At 36.7% G+C, this 24,335-nt stretch overlaps 3 protein-coding genes across 7 annotated transcripts; 1 reads left to right on the top strand and 2 right to left on the bottom strand.

Annotated features, from left to right (window-relative positions):
• Positions 1-548: 548 nt before the first annotated feature.
• Positions 549-9,142, bottom strand: LOC110711775 (RNA polymerase II C-terminal domain phosphatase-like 3). 2 transcript variants are annotated; one of them, XM_021890204.1, is made up of 13 exons: positions 8,135-9,142; positions 7,900-8,032; positions 7,674-7,729; positions 7,482-7,542; positions 5,995-7,389; positions 5,426-5,595; positions 4,957-5,299; positions 4,707-4,853; positions 4,337-4,605; positions 4,113-4,224; positions 2,406-2,663; positions 2,204-2,250; positions 549-2,059 (listed from the first exon to the last, which is right to left on the bottom strand). In XM_021890204.1, the coding sequence occupies exons 1-13, from the start codon at positions 8,785-8,787 to the stop codon at positions 1,996-1,998; spliced, it is 3,708 nt and encodes a 1,235-aa protein (XP_021745896.1). In that variant the 5' UTR covers positions 8,788-9,142; the 3' UTR covers positions 549-1,995. The 2 variants fall into 2 exon arrangements, with proteins under 2 accessions (XP_021745896.1, XP_021745887.1); XM_021890195.1 differs by having other exon boundaries at positions 4,957-5,595.
• A 1,034-nt stretch (positions 9,143-10,176) lies between these two features.
• Positions 10,177-16,934, bottom strand: LOC110711744. Of its 4 annotated transcripts, none has more exons than XM_021890164.1 (14): positions 16,641-16,934; positions 16,441-16,534; positions 16,237-16,371; positions 15,985-16,082; positions 15,412-15,495; positions 15,113-15,246; positions 14,854-14,926; positions 14,730-14,775; positions 14,447-14,556; positions 14,263-14,370; positions 14,102-14,161; positions 12,336-12,397; positions 10,639-10,954; positions 10,177-10,521 (listed from the first exon to the last, which is right to left on the bottom strand). In XM_021890164.1, the coding sequence occupies exons 1-14, from the start codon at positions 16,728-16,730 to the stop codon at positions 10,297-10,299; spliced, it is 1,635 nt and encodes a 544-aa protein (XP_021745856.1). In that variant the 5' UTR covers positions 16,731-16,934; the 3' UTR covers positions 10,177-10,296. The 4 variants fall into 4 exon arrangements, with proteins under 4 accessions (XP_021745856.1, XP_021745871.1, XP_021745864.1 ...); XM_021890179.1 differs by having other exon boundaries at positions 16,237-16,365; XM_021890172.1 differs by having other exon boundaries at positions 16,441-16,531; positions 16,641-16,933.
• A 2,273-nt stretch (positions 16,935-19,207) lies between these two features.
• Positions 19,208-21,928, top strand: LOC110714058 (transcription factor bHLH137-like). The gene is made up of 6 exons (XM_021892524.1): positions 19,208-19,519; positions 19,726-19,950; positions 20,068-20,133; positions 20,237-20,305; positions 20,506-20,589; positions 21,779-21,928. The coding sequence occupies exons 1-6, from the start codon at positions 19,208-19,210 to the stop codon at positions 21,926-21,928; spliced, it is 906 nt and encodes a 301-aa protein (XP_021748216.1).
• The last annotated feature ends 2,407 nt before the right edge of the window (positions 21,929-24,335 follow it).

Genomic DNA, 24,335 nt, shown 5'->3' with positions numbered 1-24,335 from the left:
TAGCCTTAATGTCCATTTAAAAAGTATTCCAAAAAGTGAATTATGTCTAGTGTCAATTATATCTCAATTTTTCCCAACTTAGTGAAGGAAGGACCTCACAGACTCAATCACCAAGTGTGGTCCAAATGTTTGATTTGATGGGGACAATGAGACTATGAATAAAGCAAGCACGCAACACTTTCAGTTACTCCTTCCGTGTTTTAATAAGTGTTATATTGATCGGCACATAATTTTAGGCAATTTAATTGACTTAAATAAAATAAAAGGTAAGTGAGGTATTTGGAGTATTAAAAAATTGTAGAAAAAAAAATAGTAAGGTTAATAGTTTATTAAAAAGTAATGAATGTGAGAAGAAGTATATAATAAAAAAAGTAATAGTTGGTTTAGGTGAAAAACATGAGAGGAAAGAGATATAATATTTAAAGGTAGTTTTTGCCAAAAAAGGAAGTGTAACACTTATTAAAATACAGAGGGAGTAATAAAATGTAATGTGCATTTATCACAACCCTTTAGCCGGGCATAGTTATAAGATTTTGTGTCGTTAAACATTTTTTTTTTTTTTTTTTTTTTGGGTAAGAAGAAGGGGCCGGAACCTCTCACAGATCCTCTCAACCCGAGTTACCGTTCTTTCAAATTGCCCCATCAGTGTGGCCATTAGCAGCCCACCGCTACTGGCGGCGTATGTTGTATCTATTGCCTGTTCACTACCATGTCAAAAGGTAAAAACCAAGCCATAAATGAAGTAGATTATTTAGTAAAGAGTACCGCCGATGCTTGCATTAGCCGCAAAAATGAGAGACCTGATGGCTTATAGCCGACACATACTAGTCCAGGTTCGCATGTCATTATATACAACTAGAAAGGTTTTCTTAGAATGTTCAATTATAGTAATCCATAATAAATTTCTTAATGTTGTAAATTGTAATGTCAGAGCCAACGGCTCGGATATTCGGCAGACCAAATTTTAGTTAGTTCCACTTTATCGGACAAAATATACCATCCATCAAATAAAGGGTTCCAAGTTAAAATATAAGATCAAAACAATCAAAATATCACTTTCTGTCAATTAACCTATTTTCTCCTATGAGATTACTTGAAAAATGAAAAAACTTAAACAAACTTGCAGATTAGATTTATTTGACAAACAACCCACCATTCGCCCGACCACTGGTTCAGATTACTTTTACAGTTTTACCTTAAATGGTAAAGCTTTAATCAAATTTGATTCAGATAATCTTTGATAATGTCCCCATTACCACCCCAAAAAATGAATTTTCTTTTTTAGTTAGTTACTAGAATTAATGTTTTGGCCTTGGGACCTCTTTAGGAGAGCAATTGATCTGGCCAGCATTCAACTTTGCCCTCTGGGTTTCCCAGGCAAAGTTGTAAAAAATCATGCTTTTCTGTACATCGCATCAAGTTAAATCATCCCTGCTTATCCCTTCACTTTGCAAGAAAGGCACCACCACATACCTGCAATATTCAACATTTTAGCCTCTGCGATCAACCTCTCTTTAACCCATGACACTGATTCCCCCACCAAAAAGCTACAGCCAAGAAAATGGCTTCTCACCCTCTCTATATTGTCAAACTGTAGAGCATCAACTACCTCCCTCAATTCCCTATGGCATCGAGCATCACCAATTTATCCCATATTTCCCAGCAGTTGCTACATTCTACACCTACCTTGGCTGTAATATCCAATCCTTTAAAACAAACACAGCCAGCCACTTTTGCTGGGCACCCAGCCATACATTACCCGATCAAGCATCACTAGGGACAAGCCATCCTAAATGTCCGGCGAAAAGTCAGGGGTGAAAAGATAGGGCTGGTCCTCACCACCAAAACCACATTTTCAATATCACTGGCAAGGAAGGTCTGAAGGTCAGTTTCCCCTTGGTTCCAGCTTTTCATGAATTTGAGGAAGGCTACCTTAAAATATCAAACTGCACTCAACAGTTTCTGTTCGACCAGAGCTGGACACACTATAACCTTTCACGATTTCACAGCAAAATCTTGCTCATTTACCCTTCTGTAAAGTAATGCAGAAGCTTCCACCCTGTCATGCAGTTGAAAATAATAATAGTAATCATCAGAACAAATTAAAAAAAGAATAAAGATCTACTAACAATAATAATTAATACTCCGTATTATGCTTTAAAATAAACTAGGGTTGGACACTTGGACAGGCAGAAATTCTCACCAGCCAGGATGCACAACAAATTTTCCAGTTGATATAGCCCAGTTAACCTGCTCCAAATCAAATAAAATCAAGGCCTACTGTTAAAATGAAAAAGATTTATGGGCAACAGGTAATTGTTCTGGATCAAACAGCCATGCAGAACGATTAATCACTAACAGTTCAATCAACGATTTACAGTCAACTGGGGAAAAAAATAAAATACCTTGTCAGTCCCAAGAGAATTGGCCACTACATGGGTAACTTGTTCGTCTATTTGGTTGGTGCACACAGCACCAAACTGCTCTGCTGTCTGCCAAAGTGGGTGTAAGTGAGGTTTAACTTCCCCAACAGGGAAAACCCTGCTAAACACAATGCGGCAGCCAGCAAGAATCTTTCGCTGCTCAGCAGCCAAGATATTTCTCACATCCACATCATCCAGGGAGTTGTGAGCAAAGAAATTATGGTGTATCCTCTCTATGACCTGTTTCACAAATAAATAGACAAGAGCCTATGTAAACAATTCTTATTTCTAATAATGTGCTTAAATGACAAATTTGGAGGGAACGTGTGGAGAGGGAGAATGAAAAATCTATTTTTATTATTTGTACTTTCTCCATTTCTTTTTAGTTGCAGTCTTTCTAAATAAGGAAGTTTCAAATCAGATGCACCACTTTCCTTTTTAGTTAATAAATTCTCTCTATCTCTATCATATCACATGGGTCCTCTTTTTTCCTTTCTGTCTATCTCTCATCTCCAAAAACTATCTAGGAGTCCATGTTTTTACAAATGATGCATCTAAAAAACACCTTTCAGGAATTATATGGGATGAGGAGGGGACAGAGAATAGGAGTGATCCATTTTTCCCCCTTTTAATTAATCCAAAACCCTTAAAATAATTAAGGGGTCATTTGGTTGGGGGTATTCAACAAAGAGAATGGGAATCGACGGGAATCATTCCCTTTGTTGTTGTTTGTTAGGCCAATTTTCCAATCCCCTTTACCCCCTTCATTCCCTCAAATCCCTCTAAGTTCATTCCCCACCCCCTAGCCTTTTCCATTCCCTTTCCTTAGCCAGCATTACACCACCGTGCCTACACCAGCCACCACCCTTCTACCCAACCCCCACCGCACAACCACCACCCAGCCACCTCACCGCTTTTCCCCTGGCCATCGCCGTCCCTTCTCCGCCACTTGCCGACCTTCGGTAAGCTCGCACCTCACTCGAAAATCTTCCCCAACCCCTCGTCGGAACTCACTGCCCTGTTTGCACTTCCCTCACCCCTTGCCGGAGGTTGTCGCACCTCCCCCATCCCTCAAAAATCACCCAACAACACCGGAAACGCCAACTCTTACCCAGAAACCCCACCCAGCCCCCTCCTCCGATCACCCATCCGGTCACCTTCCTTGTTCTTGAAACCCCAATTCGAAACCCAGCCCTAACCAAGAAATGAGAGATGAAGATCCATGGAAACCACTTTGGGGCTAGACAATTTAGGGTTTGCGAAAACGAATCTCAAGGACTCACAAATCAATTTCAAGGAAAACGATTGAAAAACGAAATTTTCAGGGAGAACGAATTGAAGAACGATTTTCAGATGAATCTAGGGGGAACGAAATTTCAAGGACTAAGAAAATTGATTGAAGAACGACATTCGTGTGTGGTGGTGTGCTGTGGTGGGGGTGATTCCCTTTATATTTTTAAAACAAACAACACACTACATGAAATGGTTTTTCATTCCATTCTCTTTCATTCCCTTTGTTCATTCCATTCCGATTCCCCTGCGCGAACCAAACGGTCCCTAGAAGATTTGGAATGAAGAAGGAAGCACATGCTCTCTATTCCCTGGAGCCCTCACCTCCCTGCTCTTTTCCTTGAAAAATAGTAACCAACTTCACACTTAAATCTCAAGAAACTTCTGCAATAGACTTACTGCCAAAGACGATGCCAACGTTCCTTCTTCTGGTCTCTCATCATGGTCAATCTCAAGAAGTGAAGGTCCTGGGAGCCCAAATTGCCTCCTACTACAAGGAAAATAAGTATACCTGTGGGACAAACGATTGTGAGGTGTATACAAAGCAGTGAAAACACAGCAGAGACAAAAGCATAAATACAAAATAAAATCCAGGACATTACACACTACTTGTATTCGCTCACCTTTCCACAACTATCAGATTTAGCTTGTTATGTGGCCAAACTCTAGCAGAATCATCAATTATTACAACAGAAGATTCCATGCCCAAAACACCCTCTAAATCCTTACTCTTGGGTACCCTCTCATCTCCATCAACGGTATCCCCATCATCACCCCGTGAAATAACTCGCCCAGAAAACAAACTTCCCTTTGGATCAAGCACTTTGGCCATCTCAGTGGCATACAACTTGTTCCCCATGGTATATAGGTGAAGTTCATAAAGCTTACTAGCCTGGAAAATTAGCAAAAGTGCTCAAATTAATCACGCTGCACTAAGCCACGAAGGTCCAGCCAGTAAAGGGGTGAAACTAATATTGTTGCAGACATACATACCTTCTCCAAGAAATTCCAAATACCAGGCCGTAGCTTTGTCCACATCGCCATATGTGGAAAGCGAAAGAGATGTCGCCGGGGCTTTTCACGATCTTGTTCCTCTTTCTTTCTCAAAATCTCATCATGCACAGGATCTACCTCCGAGAACTGTGAGGAACCAGATCAGATGATTATCTATGTAATGTCAAGAGCACCAATAATATTAAAATAGCAGAGGCACTTAAGTTATAGCCTTAAGCACCACACTCACTTTTGCTGAATTAAGCAGCGTATGATCCAGATCCAACACAAGGCACAATTTGTGGGAAGCAAACATTTTCTTCTGCTCATCAAGCCTTCTAGTTCTCTCTTGCTGTATAGCAGCCTTTTGCTGATCATCATATCCATCAAAATAATGCTCAACATCTCCCCAATTGTTCTGCAATTGTGCACCAGTAGAAGCTTCTTCAGGCTTCAATGCAGACCCACTACGCTGGTCGCCAGTATTTAATACTCCACCAGAACTACCAGTTGTTGCTCCACCAGAACTAACACTTTTGCTGTCCAAATTAACTTGCACAGATGGAGAACTTAATGCAGGTGGAGACTGAATACTGGAAGTTTGTGGGGCAGAAATAATGTCAGCGATATTTTTCAAATTCTTAGTAAACTGCTTAGTAATATCAGGCAAAACTGGGGTCTGAGAAGATGCAGCACTAAGGCTTTTCACGTTAACATGCCTTTGGAGATTGAAATTGTCTTGGAGTCCTTGAGTAGTTGCATTTTGAACTCCATTTACTTTTGTCTGCTCTGGTATAGAACTTCCAGTCCTTTGAACCAAATTGGCATGTAGGACACGACGAGGGTCACGGGGTTTCATGCGATGTTTTGTCAATTCATCCTGTGGGCTCTGCAAGTACATCATGTTTACAAAATATTAGCAATTAGCCTCAGTTTTTATGATTAGGCATGATTTCCAAAGCTTCAAAACAACGGTTCAAAGAAAGCAAGCATAAATTACACATAGTAGCCTTGTTGGTACATGGGATAACCTAAGATGGCCAAGCCAAGAGCAACATAGAGCAAACCACTAATAAAACAATGTATGGGGTATATATTATCATACTAAATCTTAATAATGTACAAAGCAACTCCATGCAGACAAGAGACAAGACCACAACTAGCAGCTCAAAGCCTCAAATGAGAGAACTTAAGTGGCCAATTGCAAAGAAGGTAACAAAGCACCAAAAACATTTTTAATTCATTTTTTAAAATGGGAACCCCATAATCAAAGGGAACAGTGTCTCACCGTGACTGCTATCTGAGAAGGGACCTGAAGCAATCCTGCACTTGCCTGCCCCACCCCAGGCGAAGTTGTTGGAGAAGTGCTAGGCGAGGGAGATGTTCCTAGTATTGAATTTGAGTTTGCAGAGTGTGATACACTTTGTAAAGATTCACTGGATTTTTTCTGCTCCTTCATAATATTTATCCATGCTGCTGGATTCCCTGCAATGCCTTTTAACAGAGACTGCAAGGACGAGGTGCCGCTGGTATTCTTTGTGGACTGAGTAGTTGTATTCACTGTCGCACTGGAATTAATAGTAGTAATCCCAGAAGAAGCGATACCACTTCCTATTTTCCTAGGATCAACAGCCGGACCCAACAGCCCTCTGCTTGCAAATTGTGGTCCTAGAATACTACTAGTCTCCACTCCAGTACTTCCAGGCAAGGTTTTTACTAGATTTGCATTTGTGGACATCTCTTTGGTAACTAGGACATTTCTTGGTCTCTTGGCAACAGGACCATCTGAGAGGGGGCCCTCAAGTGCCTTAGTCTTCTTAGGATTCATTATCTCGCCCAACGGCTCTAATTTAGCTGCTGAGCTGGACACCATGGGTGAAGGGCAGAAACTAAGGTCTAATGAGCCAAAACTGGGATTAATATGCCGAAGTCTAGGATCTCGACTCTTTGCAGTGGGCTGTGATGAAGAAGAAGATCCAGCCCAAGAAACTCCAGCACTAGTGCCACTAATCACCCCTTGGACACTTGAAGTACTTGTATAAGTAGCAGAAGAAACAGCTGGTTGTGGAGCGACAAAGGAATTTGTATTCCTACTAATAATATTATTATAGGCAGCAGAACTAGAAACCTCCTCATTGGAATCATCAGCTCCTCCATCATTACCATCTTCGGAAGGAGTTGGGCTAGGAAGTGTGTCAGTTGCTTGGAATGTACTCCGAACATACCTTTGTTGGTAGCTTGAGACAGCGTTCACTGCTTCAGTTTGATAGGGATGCACCCCAGATTTCTGCAAACCATGGACAACACGGGGGAAAGCTGCTTCAAAGAAAGGCAAAGGAGGCGCAGATTTGCTGGTGGGTGATGGAAGACTGTCTTCATCATGAACCGTATGGAGATCTAGCAGAGGACCAAAATTGCTTCTTGCCTTTACATTAGAAGGAAGTTGCCTCAATGCTTCTGACAGAATGTCAGTGTTCTTTCTTTCCGACTGATAAACAGAAGATTCAAGTTCCAATTTCTTCAAATACTGGGAACTGTTGTCACCAGTATTTACAGTTAATGTATTCGAATCAGTGAGGATAGCCTTATCTGTAACTGACAGTTCTTCCTGCCTGTCCCTGGACTTGGGCTTCACTGAAACCACCGGTGGTGGAGGGTTAACAATGGCAATCATGCCCTCCACCTAATAAACATAATACAATCAAATTTCAATACTAGATCGAATCGGAAGTAAGTTCATATGATTAAAGAGAGAAAACATTGCAGTAAACCAACCTCTTTCCTCTGTTCTGGTGTAAAAAGAGCAGAACTGAGGCCCTTAACAAAACTAAGCAGTCTGCATTAAAGAATTGAAGGCAAAAACAGTACTTGGTTGGTCAAAAGAGGGAGAAAACAAAACAATGGCCTCATTTACTACTGAGTGCTTAAAATATGTAACTGAGACAATGAAGGGAACAAAAGAAAGACCTTGACATCCTATCCTTATTCTGATCTTTTAAAGTAGGGGTCATTGAACTGTAAACCTGAAAGAAAAAAAAAAAAGTAACAAACATCATACATTTAAACCAAGAAACTTCCCTCTAGAATTCCCATTATAACACACTTCAAGCAAGCTTACGAAATCGAAATCTAGCATTTGTATTAAAACTGAATTGAATTCTCAAGGTTCGAAAAGAAAAGAATATTGGCTTACAGTGTAAACACACTGGACAGCAGCAAAAGCTTGTTGAATAAGCGCATCTTTGGAAGGAAACCAGGTATGCAACACCAATTCTTTCAAGCTCTCTAAGGAGCCCTTCAACCGAGCACACACGATATCGAATGATCTAAACAACGAACGAACAAACAAACACACACACACAAACAACAATCAATCAATCAATTGTTTCTCCTGATAAATTATTCCAAAGAGAAAGTCTTAAACTTACTTATTGGCTTCAGCAACAGTGACATTCTGAAGAACTTTACGAATAGAAGAAACCTGATTCTCCAACTCTTCATCTTCCATTTCCAAACCCCCTAACCTACTAAATTCATCTTCAACCTTTTTATTAGCATTATTAATAAGTTTATTATGATTACTGTCAGTTTCGTCCTCGGAATCGAAATCAATCTCGCCTTCTTCCAATTCACCTTCTTCCTTCTCACTATCAACCATTTCAGCAACTCCATTATTACCACTACTATCTAACTGCTGCTGCTGCTCCTTCCCTGCATCAGCAGCAGCAGTATCATCACTAACTTTATTACTACTGTTTTTATCATCCAATTCTACCAGTGCTTCATTCAAAGGCTTATTCTGTACAGCTTGCGCCCACGCTAAATTATGAAGACCTGAAGCTCCATATCCTCTTGGATAATACTTGTACAAATTATTCATCCAATACCTGTTGTTGTTGTTGTTATTGTTTTTGTTATTCGATGTCGAATCCGATGAAGCCGTTGTTGTCTTGCTCATTGATTGTTGTTGTTTCCATGGCTTAATTTCATCCTTACTAATCTCAACAATGGCGTCTGTATCTGCTTCTGAGATTTCACCTTCTTCACCTCTATTAATCTTCATCTTCACATCGCTTCCCATTTGAAATTAAACTACCTAATCTAGGGTTACCCGATCTATGATATTATACAACAAAATTATGTAGTTTTTAAGTTAGATCTGGAAATTTCCGTCAAAATTAGGGTTTCAGATTTGAGAAACTCTTTTATTTCTGGTCGAAATTACAAAAAAATTAAAGTCAGTAAGCCTATCAAATCTCAAATTAAGCGATTTTATCCGCCGAATTTGACGATCTATTCAATTGTTGATTTATTGAGATAATGAAATGAAGATCCAGAACAAAAACAAGAACACGAATTGAAGCCGAAAGAGGAGAGAGAAATGAGAAAGATGACGTTGATGATGATGTTAATACACAATTATACGATGGAAATGAAAGCAAAGCAAATTAAGAGGTTTAAATAAACCAAAATATTTGTAGCACACAGTTTGATATCGGATCTCAACCGTACACGTCAGCGATCCGAATCAAAAAGTAGTTTCCCAGCCTTTGGATTGATTGAATAAAGCAGCGCCAGTCGGCACTAAAGCCACTAATTATTGGGTTCACTTAAGGTTGTGTTTGCATGATATTAGGAATTTTAGTTTTGATTTAATTAAGCTCTAACTTGATTATTCATAAACCTTGAATATTATAAATTGACTTAGGATTTGTATGGATTAATGTTTTGGGTAATTGTTTATCATTTGAGATTAATTTATAAACATTAGTGAAGAAGCTTACTAAACTGACATCTCTGAAGGGGGAGGTAAAGGAACTTAGAAACCCCCTGCTCACAAGCAAAACTTGGGAGTTTTAATTGATTTGTATAAAACTTGATTTTTTTTATTTATTTTTATTCCAAATACAAGTTATAGAAATATTCAATTATAAACTTAATATTATTGGAGTGATGGTTAAAACTTTACATTAACAATGTGCGGCCTGAACATAGCTTGAATATACGATTTACAATTTAAGATACTTCTTGCTTCATGATAGTCAACTGTGAAACACTATGTATCAAAAATTAAGTGTTACTTCGGATACAATACAAATCAAGTAAATTTTTAAAAACTTTTATTGTACGAGTAGTTGTAGTTAGTGAATAACCATGTATCAAATATTTGTTTGCGTTTACTTATCTCTAAAAAACTTTAACTATGAAATTAAGAAAATTATGTAATATTTATATACGAAAAATACACATTACAAATTTAATAACATCTCATTTGATAATTTCTATCTTTTAGATAAAGTCACCTAAGCAAAAATGTTCGAAAAGGAACTTGTTCAGTTGTTCATCATACTTTTCTAAGGTAGATTTTTCTCAAAAAGTGGGCAAGCACAATATAACAAAATTTATCCCCCCCCCCCCCCCCCCAAAAAAAAAAAAAAGGAAGCAACTAGCACTATTTATAACAATGGGCTCAAGGTCAACTAAGCAACCTTAATAATATACGAAGTATGAAGCAAGAGTCATAATACTTGTAATATTTCCTTTGAATAAAGAATATCCTACTCCCTAAAATCTAATTTTCATGTAAAATTTAATTTCCATTGACATGTTTATCATTTTTGTTCGAGTATGGAGGATAAATTGTATCAAAAATAATTCTTGACAACATATATTGCACTTCATGCAAACTCCCAATAGCTAATGACTCATAGTTAATCTTAGTCCCATGCTTTGGTGCGAATCCTTTTTCCCTTCCCTTTGCAACACAACTTATAATCCTCTCTGTCCGCAATTGCAGTGGCAGTGAAATGAAAACCTGTAAAAATTAAGAAAGGCAAGCAGATTAGCAAAAATTAGCCACCCTTATAATCTAGCTGAAACCAACGAACAACGATAGTGATGATTTTACCACATTAAGCAGTAATAAACTTACCAAATCTGAAAATGGTGCCTGTGGATACTTTGCCATTGCTTGAGAAATAATAGTCTCATCAGTCATCTGACACAATGCTTTTTTAACAGCAGCAGCAAGATCTTTGACGTCATTTTCCAAATTCTCACCCATATTTTGATTCTGATCTTCAAGTAATTCACGGAAACCTGAAGCATGTGGTCGAGTGATGCTCTTAGCAATGTTTACCGCTTCAGGTAAAGAGCCACCATTGTGGACAGCTAGACAGAAAGCAGCAATAACCAAAGGATCCCGTGGTTGATCAGCCAATGCTTTGTGAAATGCTAATAAGCATATCCTGTAATGTGATGCAAACAATCAGAAATCGAAAAGCTTCAAGTCTGATGGATGGATGTATTAAATATTTATAAACCTATATAGACAAGGATCATGGGCTCCGTAAATGTAAAAACTTGCATCAAAACAAAAACAATGAAATATAATCTCCAAGTAAAATGCTACTCCCTTTGTCTGATAATTTCTGTCAAATTTGTGATGCACCAGGTTTATGGGGAGAGGCATTCTAGATTTCTAGGTAGTGCAATATGACTAATATTTCAAGGAGGAAGATAACTGAGTTTAATAAAAGGTTATTTATTTAATTAAAAGTGACTCTCTTCATCCCATAATAATCCATATTGGCATGGAAATCAAGAAGAGTGAAAAACGAAGAGAAAAAGTGGGTGAGTGAGTGTGAGGACCAAGCATAGAGAAGACGCAGAGGAAAGCCTACTATACAAAGTATGTATACGGAATATCTCAAAAAGGAATATGCATAGTTTAGTATAGGATAGGGAGTTATCAAATTACTCATACACATTTACGGGAGGGAGTATATGCAAACAGAAGAAAACAACTATAGCCAACATCTAAAATAGATTTCTGCTGATGGTGTGGTACGGGAAAGCCCTTGATCAGTCCAAACTAGCAACACCGAGGTATGGATTTTGCCGACTGACTTGTTGGGAGACCCAACAATTTCCAAAACCATAGAAGTGGAGAAGTAGGCAAACACTATATATTAAGCCACATCATCCAGATGACAGAATTGCTAAATTTACTATAAAGCTAGATATACACAAGAAAGAAAAAAAATTAAAAGCGTTCATATGCTGAACAATGACTGATGAATTGCAAAGGGATCCAATTGTCGTTTAACACCTTGTTTACATGAATATGATACAGAAACAAAATCTACAAAATAAATGTAAAACCAAAAATTGATTGATATTTGATACTCCCTCCGTCCCTTTTTTATTGTCCCATAGAGCAAAATTCACTTATTTCAAGAAACAAAGCATAAATTGTGCACATGAGGAAACAAAGCAAAAATTGCGCACATGAGGTTACGTACGTGTACGTGTGTGTGTGTGTGCGTGTATGTGTGCGCGCGCGAGAGAGAGAGAGAGAGAGAGAGAATTGGGTTGCGAGTGAGAATATTTACCAAATAGGGTAATGGAGCAATCTCAAAAGAATACCCCAAAAAGGAATACGGGGCAAACAAAAAGGGTCCTAGGGAGTAGGAACTAGAAGTACTCAAATCCAAGTCACCTGATACTTTAACATACAACATTTTCAGCTATAATACCAACCTATAAGCAGCAACATCAAATACTGATTGGTCCATGCAACAGCAATCAACCAAAGCTACAATTATCTAGGCAGGTGAAATTTCTTACCACAAGCTGCTATGGCATGGGCGATCTGGTGCTAGGAGTTTATCCAGATTTGAAAACAAAGACTGCAGACAAGTCAAACACAATATAAGCATGTAGCACACTGTTGGCTAGAATAGAATGACTGAAACTTAGTGGTGAAATACTTTAATTTAGTGACCAAAAGTACAAAACGAAGAGATTAAGGACTGAAACGAGAGATTAAGGGACGAAGAAGTAAGATTGAGGAAGAACAATCAAAGATATGACTAAACTAATGCTAACCAAGGTGCAAATCACCAAATACTAACAGCCTTACCAATCTTTCAAGAGGAATGACACTCTCCCAAAACTACAACAATCACTGATCAAAGCATTCAACATGATTATCTCTCTCTAGTTAGCTCTATTTATAGAGCATTTACCTAACAAACAAGTTAACTTCTCATTCAAGCTACTAACAAATTTATTATCGTTAGAATATGACTAGATTATCAATCAAGGTTTGGCATAAAAGCTAAGGGATGAATTACTTGTGTTAAGCAAGGAAGAATTGAATGGATCAACTTCAGCTGGGTATATCTCTCAACCTACTTTGAATTTTGAGATGATTCAAGTTGGATGTGAAAGCTTGTTTCAATAGCTTTCCATCGACTAGTCATAAGCTTGATTCTAATAACATACAAGGAACTTATAGCTGTTTTGTGATGAGCTGTCTGAACTGACCTGTTTTACAATATATAACATTTTGAAGCCTTAGCTAAAACTTTATGAAATATAAATTAATCCTAAAATATAATATACGAAGTGTAATACTGCTATCATGCTAGAAAAAAAAATTCAAAGCATATAACTCTTAAGTTAAGATTAAAGTAATATGTGAAAAAAATGTTAAATACTATGGAGTATAGGCTAATGGGATTATTAGGATCCCAAATTGAAGCAAGCCCACTAACAAATAATGTGGATGTGGGGAATAAATAGTGATGTCTAAAGAATGGAGAGAAAAACAGTGCAACAAAATTCGAACTCTAGTCACGCGGGAGATACTCCTTTGAAATATTAAAACAACTGGATCTATCAAGGATAAACTACCCCCCCCCCCGGGCCGATTACGTCCCTGCTGAAACTAAGACATATTGTTGTTCACATTTCTCACGATAAATTCAGCTTCTTCATACAGCAGATACTATTTGGAGGGCAGTCAATCAACATGTACCCACGGCCATGAATAATAAATTGCAGGCAACATTGAATAGTGATACAGAAGCCAATGAAAGAAAGAAGAACCTGAGAGCTAATTTTAATTATGTACATAAACATTACAGTAAACTTAGCAGCTGCCCCTCAAAAAGAAAATAAAACAGCTAACTTGCTACAAAAACTGACATCTTAAAACTGCCAAGCATCTTCAATTACACTGACAGCTTATCACTAAAACATAACCTTATGTTCAGTTGCCAACCAGCATTTATTAACCACCAGGACTTTATGCATCTTAGCCATAGCGATAGGAGACTGTAATATGGTAAGTTATCATTTGGTTTAGCAACAATGTGAGAGAGACGGAATCAGTGAATCGCAGAAGTACAATGAAAACTGAGAGAGTTGATAAGGGGCCTTTAAAGCGGCTACCACAAACATTTTGTAATCACATGCATAATTTAAGGCTTTTTGGCAGACAATGTCATATATTCAGCTGCATTTTTATTACACTTACAACACTAAACACAAACTAGGGAAAGATCGAAAGGATTTTCAACTGTAGAAGATAAAAAAATTCCTCTTACCAGAAGCAAGTTAGACCTTTTGTCTCTCCTTCGGAAACCCTGTGAAACAAAATATGCTGCCTGCAGGCAAATAGTAACAATCATGTATAGGAAATAAAATTTGGACACAATTAGAAGTCAGGCAATTGTCCTAATAGGAAAAACATATAAAGATTCCATACCTGTAAAGGTAAGAGTATCTCTAGAAGGCCATACTTCCATAGTAACCTTAAAGAAGCTTCAGCAGATCCATAAGCCAGCATATAATTCAGCTCCATAAGGATCCTTCCCTGCAGCATTCTGTGAGACTCTATGTGTGAATAGCAAGAAAGACAATTAATAAAGAGAACTTAAAGGTATAGATACCTTGTCAAGCCTTAGCAACGAGTAAGATAATTCTTTCAAAGAAAGTGCGAGTTCTTTTGTAAATTTAAACTCTAAGCGTGCCGCAATTCTAAAAGCGCGTAAAATTCGAGCTGCAAAATCAGAATGTCTCTGTAAGATGAAGTACCAGACAAAGATGTAATGGTATTGGTATCCCAGATTATATGGATAAAAAGTTCCAAATCTATTATATGTTTGATTTTCAAACTTCCAGCATGGGAGTTATATCAAAGACAGAACAATGAGAGAAAATTATTATGATTACCACAATCTTCCGTGAAAGAAGAAAATGCCGGGATTACTGTCCGCACCTACATGAGTAAAAGGGGAAAAAAAAATAAGCATTTGGTAACCACAATGGGTGATAACAACAAGAGAAAGAAACAAACCCTAGATTTTTTAATATCTTCAATTCCGCCAATATAGTCATATACTAGCTTTGAGTAAGGATCAAACATCAGCCTGCAAAAATCACGAAGGAAAAAAGGATGGGAAAGTTTAAGAAAAAAAAATGACTTCGGAGAATGGATTGATGAGAGAGGCAAATGACAATCGTAAGATTATAATAGGATCATTCAAATTCAACCAGATTAGTTAAGCCAGAACATGCAATCTGAAATATCTGACTTATGAAAGTCATGTAAATACCCGTTAATTGTAAAGTCTCGCTGAATACAATTTCTCCAGCGAATATAATCGCGCTCATCACATCCTCGAGGCCTTCTGAAAAGATGATACGAATTCTTCCTTGGCTTATTTGCAACAGTGCTAAAGCTTGACACCTGTTCTGACAACAAAATGCCTCAAGTTGGAACATTGAGATGTTGACAGAGAAAAGTTACCGACTGAAGAAAACTGACATAAATATAACTCTCACTCTCTGCTCTTTTTTTTTTCCTTTCAATTTAGGGATGTCACTCTAATTTCATGCAATCAGGATTGCAAACCTCAATAATAGAATCCGCTACATGCACATGACAAATAGGAAATCGCCTTCCAACTATTTCACACCGAGGAAAGCTTCGAACAACCTGAAAGTAATACAGAAACAGTAAAATCAGAGGCCACCATAGTCATGTACATCTTAATTAAGGATATGTACAGGCCATTCACTGACCACAGAACCAAAAAAAAGATCACTTTGGCAAGAAATCAACCGCTTTCTTTCCATGGGGAGCAAATGGGCTACCTTATCCAAACATAGAACACTCATTTTATAGTAGTATAGGGTTCTTATATCCAAGTAAGGAACGTTCAATTCAAAACACAATAACACATCCTTATCCTAACATAAACATTCCTCATTCCATTGCACCATCTTATCAATCCCATACGATATCACACAATAGTATTCTTTAATCCAAGTAAAGAATGTTCAATCAAAACACTGCCTTATCCTAACATAACAACTCTCATTCCACTTCACCAAAAACTTGGTCGATTTGAATGTCTTAATAGAACAAATATAGATTAAAAATTTAAAAGGAGTGACGAGAAAGTTGTGTTGGCAATAGACAAACCTCCTTGAGCTCAGCTGAAGTGATGATATCAAAATCCTTGGGAATTCTCTTCAAGATGAGGTCGCGCACGCACCCTCCAACAAGGTAAACCTGGTATCCTGTGAGATAAGTTTATGAAAACAGAAACAGAAAAGCCTCTCTAAGTCATAAATTGCGAACATACAGGAGTACAAAGATAAAATTGATCCTACAAAATACATTTATGGAAAGGAATTGAATGACAGTTTTAAAAAAGCAAAGAGAAAGACAAACCCTTGTTCTTGAGGGCTTTAAGAACATATTGAGTACGTTTATCAATCATAGAATTAGTGATGCCAAGTTGTTTGGAACTCAAAGTCTTCCACTCTCGAGTTTTACATTGAATACCACCAACTTCATTAACTATACCTTCAAAGCCAAAAACTCAATAAACAACAACAACAACAACAAGAAATCAAATTTAATCAAAATTAAAACCTGGTGAATTAGGGATAGATTTAGGAAGGGTTGGATGAGCATCATCTGCTTTGGGAGATTCAACAGCAGAAACAAAAGTAATGCGAGGAAACTGCTAAAACCCAGAAAACCCAAATCAAAATTGAATCAAATGAACGTGGAAATGAAAGTAAAAGAGACAAAATTGAAAGAAAAAAAGCAAATAAGGAAGATTAGTTAACCTTGGCAACACAATAGATGAAAGGAGGACAAATTGCAAAGGGTCGTTTACTGTAACCCAATCCAATTCCTATTGCAGCTGCCATTGCCATTTTCAGATTTTTCACATCACAATTCCTCCCCTTTTCTTCTTAATTTGAAAGTTTTTATTGTTGATTTTGCAATATTCACTTCATTTTCTGGGCGGCATTAGCATATAGAGAAGGCTTCAAGAGTAGCAGGTTTCTGGGTTTTCTCATCCTTCCGTAAGATTCTTGATTTTGGGCCTATGCTTATGCTTGTCTTGGTCAATGGTTATCTTTCAGGCCTTTTGAGACCCAAACAAAACATTACTGGTACAGTGGTACTAGTTTTATTAGACAAAATATACTAGTAAGTCGTAACCACTATGTTGTCTAGGTTTTATAAGATAGGTGAGAAGAATTGTCCTATTTGAGCAAAATTTTGTATGGATCCGTCCAATTAAGGTAAGCGGGTTAGCTCCTTTGAAGTGGGAAGAAGAGAGAGTTCACTAACCTTGAAGGATATAGAGATTAGCTTAGCATAGTTAAACTTGGTAATAACTAGTTTTACTTGGTTTGCAAAGAGATAATAGATATATGGGACAGAAACATTCTTGCAAACAATCCTTCTTGTACAAAGTTTTCAGTAAAAATTAATGATTTCTTATAACAACTTATACTAGTGAATTTAATTTTTTTTTTTAAAAAAGTTGTATACTCTGTATATTAGGCCTTGTTCTTGTCATTTGGAGTTAACCAAGCTATAAGAAAAGGTGTGAATCAATAAGCTTCATCTCGAGTGGATATGACAATTTGAACAACAAAATGCCTAAACTTAAGGCCCTTGAGAAGAAACTTTGATATGAGATGTGATTTATGAAGCAATACTTTGATGAGGTGAACAACAACTAATGTTAATGATAACATAAACGACATTTATTATTAAGTACTAAACAATGAAAACAACCAATACGATTCTACTATCAATTCTAATATCACTTAGGTTAAGGAGGAGCAAAACGCCCAATAACAAAGTCAATTAGTACTTACATAAACACGAAGGTAAAGTTTTATTAGCATGACATAACAAAATCAGAAGCTAATGAATTGATGATAAAGTTAGGACCACTATAGAGCCGGACTTTAGTGAAGTATTCTAAGGCCAGTTTTCAGTTTTCACCCCCTTCAAATATCTTCTCTCCATTCCTAAGAAGCATGCAAAAGAATGGTCAACATTAAGTCCTTGAATACCATATAATCCATATCGACTCAAATGATACATACAATACAAGGTATGAGCATATAAATTTTACAACATACATAGTCCATATAGATATTGATAAATGATATGGAGTAATAATAATAACCGTTTGATGTCGGCTTCAGTAATCGAACTCAGAAAGAACAAAAACTAAAAATGAGAGTTACATGCAAAGTTGCTGGCATTTTGATAACAAAACCACGTGGTACAAACATGGGCGCCGACTACTTAAACAACCGATATATGTTAATGTATGTATGTAGATGCTCTTTTGACTACGGTTTTCTGGCTTTAGTAGTACTAGTGCATCGTTTTCATGTTCTGTTATATATGCTAGCTGGTCCCTAACTATCTAACTCATCTTTGAACTCCACCTTTGTTCTAGAGGATGCACTGCAACTAGCATTCAAGTACCCCCCATCCTCCTCCTTTATCCTCTTCCTTTTTCTCCTCTCCATGGAATGTATACGACATACGTAGTATATATCTTCACTGGATAATCACACCGGGAGAGAGTGTGACCACATATAATTAAGTTTAACATGACGTAAGGTTCCTTTATAATAAAATCAATTGACAATAGATAGATAGTCCATTGGACTTGCAATCTATAGGTAAGTTATATTTTAAAACTGGACTATACAGGGCAAGGCTTTGAAGGGGCTTTAGTACCCAAAAGCCCAATTGTCCATTAATAAAAGGATAATATGTTAAAACTAGTTGACATCTGTCCCCTCAACAATTAAGTTTGACTTCGCCTCTAATATTATATGTATCACACTGTATGTATGTATGTATAACATATGTAGCATACATAGCCAATTGAATTAAATTTTAACCAATCCCATCCAATCCTATTTATTTAATTTTACATGATCTTAAGAATCAGATTCCAAAACCCGTTGTTTATCCAAGAAGTTTTGAGAAGAACGCACCACTTAAATGGTGATTACACTATTAGTGTTGCATATATAGGAAATCAGCCGCACATGAAAACCAACCATACAGGGAATGGAGGTTAATTGTGTTCATTCTCCTGGGCATATATATGCAGTTACAGTTCTGCTCAAAACAGTGACCACTCAAGATGCAAAATATTTTTTTGACAATGACAGCCTTAAATGTACCACTAGGATTATTGGTAGTTTTGTAAATTCCCTTTGCTTTCAATACTGTTGTGTTACAATATATATTTACAGCTCTGTTACTTTTCTGCTACCTATGAAGTACTATATATATGCCTTGTTGATCAAGCACCAAGCAATGCAAGCTAGTCATTTATATTGAAATTTAGTATAAACTCAAAATGTCAGCTACATGGTACCAGCAACCCTCTTCATTTTTATGTGTGGTGGATGATGGACAACAACATCCTCATTTCCAGTCTACTCATCACCCTGCAAGCAACTACGATACTGGAGGCTCATCGTGTACTAGTAACTTGACTGCCATGCCACATAACATCAATCATAATTATTCATGGATTTGTGATAACTTCAGTACTTTTGAGGATTTTTCTCAGTATTATGATAGTCATCAGCAATATTATCAGGGCACTGATGTTAATGAGCTCACAGCTGTACCAGAAAATACCAAGAGTAGTACTATCCATCCTGAGGTAACACAAAAACATTACGGAGTATTACAATTACAATTTTTACATGCATAATACCTAGCTACTATTTAAAACTTTTGTTGTAACATAACCTAGGAAAACCTTTTCTCAATGCAACGTACTGAATGCTCGAATTTGATATTATCTGATAAATGTAGCATTCTACATACTATATATATGTACTAAATGCTCATTGCTTGTATATATAGGGAACAAGACAGAATACGAAAGGGAGACAGAGAAGTCGGAGGACTGACAAAAAGAAAGACAATGTCTTAGAGAAGAAGAATAATACAACACAAAACATTTGCAAGAAAGGTGAGGAAAAAACAATTTGTGATAATAAAGAGGATGCTTCAGGTTGTAAAGATGGCTGTGTGTATGTGAGGGCCAAGAGGGGTCAAGCCATAGGCAGTCACAGTCTTGCTGAAAGAGTATGTCTTCGGATTATGTTTTTATTATTATTACAAAGTACTATATATTATTATAGTAAACATTACTTTGAACAAATAATGAAACATTTCTTATGCAATACACTTCATTTCTTTCAGGTAAGAAGACAAAAAATCAGTGAAAAGATGAAGCTCTTGCAATCTATTGTTCCTGGTTGTGACAAGGTGCGTTGTATTCAGCTACCAAGTTGCAAACTTCTCTATGTATTAACTTAATTAATGTTTTTGTTTTCGTTGTTTCAAAACTTAACATTAAGCATTTTTACAGATAGCAGGAAAAATCCCAACACTAGACAACATAATAGACTACATTCACACATTACAAGATCAGGTCAAGGTAAATACTGACAAAGTCATGCAAAACGAGGAAAACATATTATTCATTGATGTCTTTTAGTTTCCTTTGGTTTTATTCTTTTCTTCAGCTTCATACTAAGTACTGTAATCGTTTGTCCTTTTTCGTTAGATTAACAGAATATGACCTGATAAATCGATCAGTATTCACTCTAATTCTCATTTGTATGTGTTTCCATGTAGTCCCTAATGACAGAGATTGCTTTGGTTGATCCCACATTTGATGTCAATTATCTTGCCTTAGAATCGATTGTGACACATCTAGAGGTATGTACTACTACCACTACAAAAAAATAGACATTTAGCAACAGGTCAAATTCGTTGCTAGTTTGTACTTTTCTGTCGCTAAATATAGGTAGCGACAGATTTTGAAACGGAATTACTCCGTTGGTAAAACGTTGTCGCTAAATGAGACTAGCGACGTTTTATTTGTTTTCCGTTGCTGAACTTAGCAACAGATTTTTATTTCCGTCGCTGGTTTAGCAACGGATTTTTATTTCTGTTGCTGGTTTTAGCAACGGATTTTTATTTCCGTCGCTGGTTTTAGCAACAGATTTTTTTATCTGTCGCTGGTTTTAGCAATGGAAAAAAAATCCGTCTCTAAATTTAACAACGGAAAAATTATTTTGTGTCCATATGTAGATGCTATTCGGTTCGACCTCACTCAGGTCAACCCGAATCGGCTTTGCATGTAAGACTCCTTAAATCCCCAATCTCAAGAATCGCAATAGGTAGGAGTCGGACCCGTGACCTCATAGTCACATAGTGAAACTCTTACCAATTATACCAAATATTATTTGTTTACTTCTATGCACATAATTGATAATAAGTGAAAGAAAAATTAGAGACGGATTTTCAAATCCGTCTCTAATTTAGAGACGGATTTTCAAATCCGTCTCTAATTTAGAGACGGATTTTAGTTTACATAATTCGTCGCTAAAGTAATATTTTACATAATTCGTTTTGAAAATAATTTAGAAACGGAATTAAAAATCCGTCGCTCATATCAACAACGGAAAAAAAAAATCCGTCTCTAATTTAGCAACGGAAAAAAAAAATCCGTCTCTAAATTTAGCAACGGAAAAAAATCCGTTTCTAATTTTGCAACGGAAAAAAATCCGTTTCTAATTTAGAAACGGATTTTCAATTCCGTTTCTAATTTAGAGACGGATTTTTTAATTCTGTCTCTAATTCAGAAACGGATTTTTCAATTCCGTTTCTAAATTAATTTAGAGACGGATTTTTTTAATTCTGTCTCTAATTTAGAAACGGATTGAATTCCGTCGCTAGAATTCCGTTTTATATGGACATTTTTTTGTAGTGTACTGTTATTACTATGTGAGATTACCTCAGTTTTTTATCCTAGTTTGCTGACTAGTTGATTCAATGATGCTTATTAAAGGCGAAGCTTTCCACTTAATAAATTTTTCTGCGTGTGTATGTGTATGTGTGACAGAGTTCGTATGCTACGACTGATGTTTCAGAATGCTCAAGGATAGCAAGTCAATATCAGTCCATCCCTTTGTATGGAAGCAGTGCTCAGGCGGTATCTGCACTTCCCTCACCTTGGCTTGCTCTTCTAGAAGACAGGGAATATACAATTTAATTTGATGTATTATGTCTTGTTTATCAACCCCCCTCATTCACTTATTTTCTGTGGAATGGGGGCAGAGTTGGTGCATGTATGATTGTATGTTATATATGTCGTCGGATTGTGGATATAAATAAATGGAATGCTTAATTAAACCAGTCCCATATTGTCTTTTAATTTAGATCATGTATGTTATGGACTTAATTATTCAACTTCTTATGTGTTATATATTGATCAGTATAATTAATTTAAAAAAGGTTTAAACTTCTAAAGTTGCACCAACAAACTGTATTTGGACAACATCTCCATGTATGTAAGGAGGATAAGTTTTGATCTCTATGACCATTAATGCTATAGAGTTTAGACTGATAGTCTACCGCGATTTTATTACAACGCTTATAGAACAATTAGTTTTTAGATGGTATCATGTCCATGAAACATGATCCATGGGCAAATCAGAGAGCTCGAAGGTCTGCAATGGGGTAAGCCTTTCAAGTTCACATGATTCTTGGCCATCAGTCAATGTAGCATTGCCGTAGGGATAGGGCGTGCTTGGTCTCGCTTCCACTTCCATATCATCTACTACAGAAAAGTCTGAAAGATTGTCCAGGTACATGTAGCTGTTGGAACTGTCTGTGATACCCAAGTTGGAAACCAAGCAGCCGTAATTATTCGCATTAGTATTAGTATTAACCGAAGACTCTCCAATATTAAGTTGTTCGGCTTCCTTTGATGCTCCGATCATCTGCTCATCAGGAGTATTATATATATAATTGCACTGATTTAATCACACTATGTATTATGATAATTTGTTCTAACAAATAAGAAATCTAGACCAGCTTACGTATCTTCTTCTTTCTTCATCTACGTAAATGCCAATATAGTCCCCTGCTTTCAAATCATGGACTTGAACAAAATGTCCTACAATATGCAAAATCTTCTCAATGCATACACTTAATTGACTTAAACAATAATCGAATTTGTTTGTGCATTAAAAAGTGTCACAAGTAAGAATACTTCCGAAATGTTGAAGAAGGCCCTTACTAGTTCCTTCTAGGGAATGGACTTTGGATTTGTTTGTAATACGGTATCTGCTCCATAAAAGGGGATGAAACAAAGTGAGCATATTACTCAATTCATTATATCGTAGTACATGTACAATCCTACAAACAATTTTTTTATTTTGAAGGAACAATCCTACATACATGAACCTATCTTTATACACCGTGAAAGGGAAATAAAGCATACTTGAATCTGAAGCCCCAAATTTCTTTAGTTTCTGTATCTTCCATATATAGTCGCATACCATTTCTCGAGCTTAAATAAGGCAAATGAGTTTCAGCATCCCTCTGTTTTGGAATCATATAAGACTATATATTAGGGGAAAGAAATCGATTTTAATGGTGTAAATCATAAATCTGGACCAACAATAATTATAGTTAGAAGGTTTAGCTGACCCTAGGAATGATAATTTTGTTTTTCTTCAAGGCATCACTGTGTGTAAGCTCCTTGCCGAAGAGGAACCTCAAAGCCCTTGTATTGTTTACCTGTATGTACGTGTATTCATCAAGTTTGTTATGAATGCTAAGGTTCTAAAAAAAGGTTCTGAAATTCACAGCATTGACAATAATAAACTGAATGAAACAACTATCAGCGACAAAAATGCCCTTTTTTTTTTTATTTATTTAATTAACAAATTTGGGACATACTATTCTTGATTACAAAAATTATAAATAGTTTTTTTTTTATTGTTTATGTTATGATCAACTACAATAATTCAAGGTAACAAATATTGTGCAGTAGTTCTAACTTGTAACATGAACAGTATGGCTTGCACGCATGGCCTAGGGAGCATAATCCCTGCGCCACGAAATATGAGAGATAATCCATCATAAGTTGGTTTAAATCAAGTGCTAAAAATTAGTTGCATGGATCATTGGTGCATAACCTTGTTCAATTAGACTAGCAATTTTAATAATTTAGGCATGATAAAAAAAAAACAGCCAACACTTCTAGACTTATTGGGCGGGTTTGGGGTATAGATGTTTAAACACGTGCAAGCGCAAGTTTGATATGATGAGATCATCGAAATTTTTGTGTTAAACACAAATGTACTCCGTAATCAATAATCAATCTCAAAAAGACTACTGATAAATTTTTATGTGATCAAGAAAGTGTACTAATTATTTAATTAAGGCCGTATACAGTTAGAAGTAGTGAATGCAGTGAGGAATAAAAGGAGATAGTAAACAAAGAGTTAAGGCGCTTACAATTAGGGGAGCAACAGTATGATAGTATACGGTAGAGGAAATGGGTAACGATGCATGCAATTCGGAATGACCAACAGGCATCATCAAAGAATTGATGTTGAGAATCTGCTGATGCTGATGCAGAAGTTGCTGCTGTTGCTGCTGCTGGCGCG

Source organism: Chenopodium quinoa, unplaced genomic scaffold, assembly GCF_001683475.1.
Source record: "Chenopodium quinoa cultivar QQ74 unplaced genomic scaffold, ASM168347v1, whole genome shotgun sequence".
Taxonomy (NCBI): domain Eukaryota; kingdom Viridiplantae; phylum Streptophyta; class Magnoliopsida; order Caryophyllales; family Amaranthaceae; genus Chenopodium; species Chenopodium quinoa.
This window is presented reverse-complemented; position numbering and strand designations above follow the sequence as displayed.